Raw genomic sequence first — 4,119 nt, 5'->3', positions numbered from 1 at the left:
GAACCTTCCAATAAGCATAGTCCTTGCCGGAAAACACAGGGATCTTACCAAGACTTGCCATGGTCGCCAAGTGGTTCTCGAACCGGTTAGGGTAATGAAAACCTTAACCAAGCTCTGATATCAATTGAAGGACCGGACAGGCGACTAGAGGGGGGGGTGAATGGGAGCCTTTAGTAAATTCTTCAAAAGAACAAGGCCTATGTCCCGAATTCAACCCGACACACCTCTCTTCTAACCGTCAAGGTGACACACGCCAACAAGTGCCGAGTTCACCCTAGAAATGGTTAGGAAAAACTCGATATAAAGCGGAAGCACGTGAAAGGCAATTTACTCGAGCAAGGTGCAATAGAAAGCGGAAACGACGATTAATCAAAGCGCCGAAAATGCTTTGCAGACTAGACTCGTAAAAAGCTTACTTCAATGAGCATGCTAGGATTCGACAATAAAAAGCATAGCTCAAAACAGGCTAAAGCAAAGCTAGTCCAAAATGCGAATCAAGAACCTCACTAAAAATATTAGTAAGAAAAAATATTTGACTAAGCAAGCAAAAGCTAGCAAGCCATTTGCAAGATTAAGTACTAACTTACTCAAACTAGTTAAGCCTGTGACTGACAATGAATAGCAAGAATAAAAGCTAATTAAATGTGCTTAACTAGATGAGAAATATAGATGAGAATGTTCACTGTGCTGTTGCCGCTAGAGTTGCCTTCTTGAACCCCTCTTGCTCCTCACACGTGGCCCGTGAACAATCCACCGTCCTGGTAAGCTGCCACATGCTATTGGGCATTGCGCTCGTGCATCTGGTCTGCTGGCCGAGTAGCAGTAGCTGCTGCGCTTAGCACCGTCGCGGGCCACTGCTGCTTGCTGACTCCAAGCTCCACACGCGCTCCCCTGAGCTGGGCTTGCCCCGCACGCACACTGGGGCCTGGTGTGGGCCGCCTCCTCTTGCCTGGACTGCGTACCCTCTTGGCCCACCAACACAGCTGCGCGTGCTGCTGCGTGCCGCAGGCACGGGCACCACCCGCCGCCGCCCCCGAGCAGCAGGCGCACGCCGTCGCTTGCTGGACCTGCTCTCCCGTGCAAGCCCCGCCGGCCACGCGAGCCACTTCGCCGCGCCGCGCAGCGCACTGCCTTGCCGCGTGTGCCGCCGCGACCTCCTCTGCTTCACCCAAAAATTGCTGCGCAAGGACAGAAACAAGAAGGGGAAAGCGAGAAAGAACGGCGAGCGAAGAAAACGATCGATCTACTCACTCAATCCATGAAACACGAATTCCTCTGGACAAAATAATTACAAGAGCATAAGCCACAGAATGTTTCAAACGGAATCGCAAAAAATTGAGAGAAGAGGGAGGGAGAGAGGAAAGGGATGGCTGCCCACTCTCTAAATATCTCCCACTAACTCTAAACGCGAAATGACTAAATTATCCTTAGAGTTGAAATTAAACTAGAAGGCCCGTAGGGGCAAAACCGAAAAAGATACAAGGACTCATCCGACGGCCGAGATTCTTTCTTCGAATCGAAGTCTTCTCCACGATGCCGCCACGTAGATGAAGATCCGGTCAGCGGTTTTGGAGGGTCCGCGAAACCCGGGTAGGTGGCCGGTTTGGAGAGAACCGCCAAAACTCCACGCACGGGAAGGTTCCTGCCTCCACGCCGTGGCCCTGGACGTCGTTCCCGCCTCGGCCTTCTGACGGCCGTAGACGCCGCTCGACGCCCGTCACCTCCTCGCCCGCAGCGAGGCCCTAGACGCCGTCGACGCCCGTTCCTCCGCCAGTCCCGAAATCGACGCCCGTACCTACACAACTTGGCGTCTTCAACCGCCGTACGTCAGCTTGGTTTTGTGGCGCAAACCAAGAAACCCGCCTTGCGTCGGCGCTTGCGCCCTTAATCCAGGAGTGGACGCCACAGCTGCCGCCCGGCCCGAGCTTCGGTCACGGTTGCCCTTCACCGCCGTCCACCGCACGGTCCATCGGCCACAGCACCTCCACGGCAGCTCTCCGTCGACACTTGACGTCCGTGTACCTACAACCAAAGACTAAGCACACGATCACACCGCACGGTTGACAATTCACTCATCACAGCCAGGAGTGAGTACTGCTCATTCCTCATCCTTCAATAGTTTTTCATGAAGCCCCCTACCAAACGGGTGAAAAGAAAATGGGTTCGCACATGATGCCTTGATGAAGGCTCAAAAAGGCTCAAAACGGCTTCGCACATGTGTGTGTATATATATATTGAATGACAAGTTCTTATCTATACGCGCGTGTGTATTTATAGTACTCCCATCATCAATATACCATCATCGTGCATGATGGAACAAGCATCTAGTTCTGACGGTGAAACAATGCGCGGAGGATGGGCGCAATCACACCGACGATGGACAAGACGGTGAGGATGGTCTTGAAGTTGTTGTAGAGAAACCTGTGAACGGCAACGAAGGCCGGCCTATCGCGCCTGTAGTCCAAGAGGTCCTGCAGGACGCGATCGTACTGCCTCCCAAAGTGGAGGTGCGGCGCGAGGCCCTTGAAGAACTCGAGCGTCTGCGTGTTGCTCAAGGTGCTGTGGACGACGCACCTGGCGCGGAGCTGCTGCACGTCGTCCTCCCGGTTCATCAGCAGCGCCAGCAGGTAGAGGTAGGAGCTGACGGCGTAGTCGTCGGCCAAGCGGCCGGCGCTCGCCTCGTACGCCGCCATGTTGACGAGCCAGCACGCGGTGAGGTCGTTCAGGAACACCGGCGCCAGGAAGAGCTTCCCGAAGAGCCGGCAGCGGCGCTGGACGACGACGGCCATGTCCCCGAAACGCCCTGTCTTGCTGGCTGCCAGATGCACGCCCATCTCCGCGAGCTCCATGGCCGTGCTGAAGTTGGCCGACGGCGCGGTGGAGATGAGCCGGCGGCGGTTGTCTTCAGCAGGGTGCGGAGTGCGCAGACCCACCACCTGGTGGTCACGGAAGAGGGCCAGCAGGTGCGTGGGTCTTCTTTGCCGCCGGCCTCCGCCGCGTTCGTCGCCGGCGATGTTGGAACCTGCCGCGGCCCTCTGATCGTGACCACCACCACTCGTCGTACGGACGTTGAACTTGGCTGCCATCAAAGAAAGGAACCTATCGACGGGAACTGGGTCGGGCAGGAACCCCATGAGGACCTCGAGCACCCGCCATGGGATCTGGTTCTCGAGCAGCATCACGTCCCTCATGATGCTATCGATGCGCGGCTGGAAGATCACCGTCGACAACCCTTGAAGCGCCGCGTCACCGCCGCCGTCGCCGTCGGCCCCCATGGCCATCATGAACGCCAGCAGGAAGCAGCCGTCCTGAAACATCCACGTGTTGAAGTGCTGGTCGTCGATGTCCTCGAACTGGTCATCGTAGAAGCTCCGCGGGCTGGGCGGGGCGGCGATGGCCTCGAAGGCCTCCGTCACGACGAACTCGGGGCCGAGGGCGCCGCCGCCAGCCCTCCCCAGGAACCACCCGATGGCCGCCATCTTCATGAACTTGGTCTTGTACTGGAGCTCTGGCGAGTGGCGGTAGTAAGGGCCGATCGGCACGGCCCTTGGGGCGACGTAGCAGACGGCGTCGTCCTTGCCGACGCGAGCTAGCCCTCTGGGGACCCTCTGGATGTCAGGCGTCAGCTCCTTCATCTCATCACCGGCATTGCTTTCCAGCACCCTGTTCAGCTCCTCCAAGTTCTGGAGGACGTACTCCTCCATTGTTCGTTGGACCTGCGGCGGAATCGCAGGGAGCAGGTGTGTTGTGCAGGCAGCTGACGATGGGTGCTTGCATTGCAGATTTGCAGCTGCAATCAAATAGCTAGTAGCTCTTCCGATCCCTCCGCTTTAGTACGAGGTTGCTTCATTAGCACACATGCCTTCCTCTAAAGATGGTCTAGAGATTGATTGAGAAAGATAATCCACTGCTAATTTCCATACTTGTTCTTCCCTGCCGAGTGCCGATGCTCTATCTTTCTGTGTCTTTCGGGTATTCCATGCTGACATTCCACGGTTCGTTCTGTATTCTTTGCGGATGTTCTACGGTTCTTCGTCTCTCGGGCCATGAGCTGATTTCAGTACTACTATTGTACTATGGATGTCTTAGAGGAAAGCCAACATCATCATTAGGTGGAGC

At 56.0% G+C, this 4,119-nt stretch overlaps 1 protein-coding gene across 1 annotated transcript; it reads right to left on the bottom strand.

Annotated features, from left to right (window-relative positions):
• Window positions 1-2,195: 2,195 nt before the first annotated feature.
• Window positions 2,196-3,786, bottom strand: LOC120695896. The gene has a single exon (XM_039979106.1). The coding sequence runs from the start codon at window positions 3,702-3,704 to the stop codon at window positions 2,325-2,327; it is 1,380 nt and encodes a 459-aa protein (XP_039835040.1). The 5' UTR covers window positions 3,705-3,786; the 3' UTR covers window positions 2,196-2,324.
• Between the last annotated feature and the right edge of the window lie 333 nt (window positions 3,787-4,119).

This window comes from Panicum virgatum, chromosome 2K (genome assembly GCF_016808335.1).
Source record: "Panicum virgatum strain AP13 chromosome 2K, P.virgatum_v5, whole genome shotgun sequence".
In the NCBI taxonomy this organism is placed as follows: domain Eukaryota; kingdom Viridiplantae; phylum Streptophyta; class Magnoliopsida; order Poales; family Poaceae; genus Panicum; species Panicum virgatum.
The sequence above is the reverse complement of the archived record's forward strand: the minus strand, read 5'-3'. Positions and strand labels throughout refer to the sequence as shown.

Coding starts and splice junctions, on each gene's coding strand:
- LOC120695896 (XM_039979106.1), bottom strand. CDS start 3,704: ATGGAGGAGTACGTCCTCCAGAACTTGGAGGAGCTGAACAGGGTGCTG.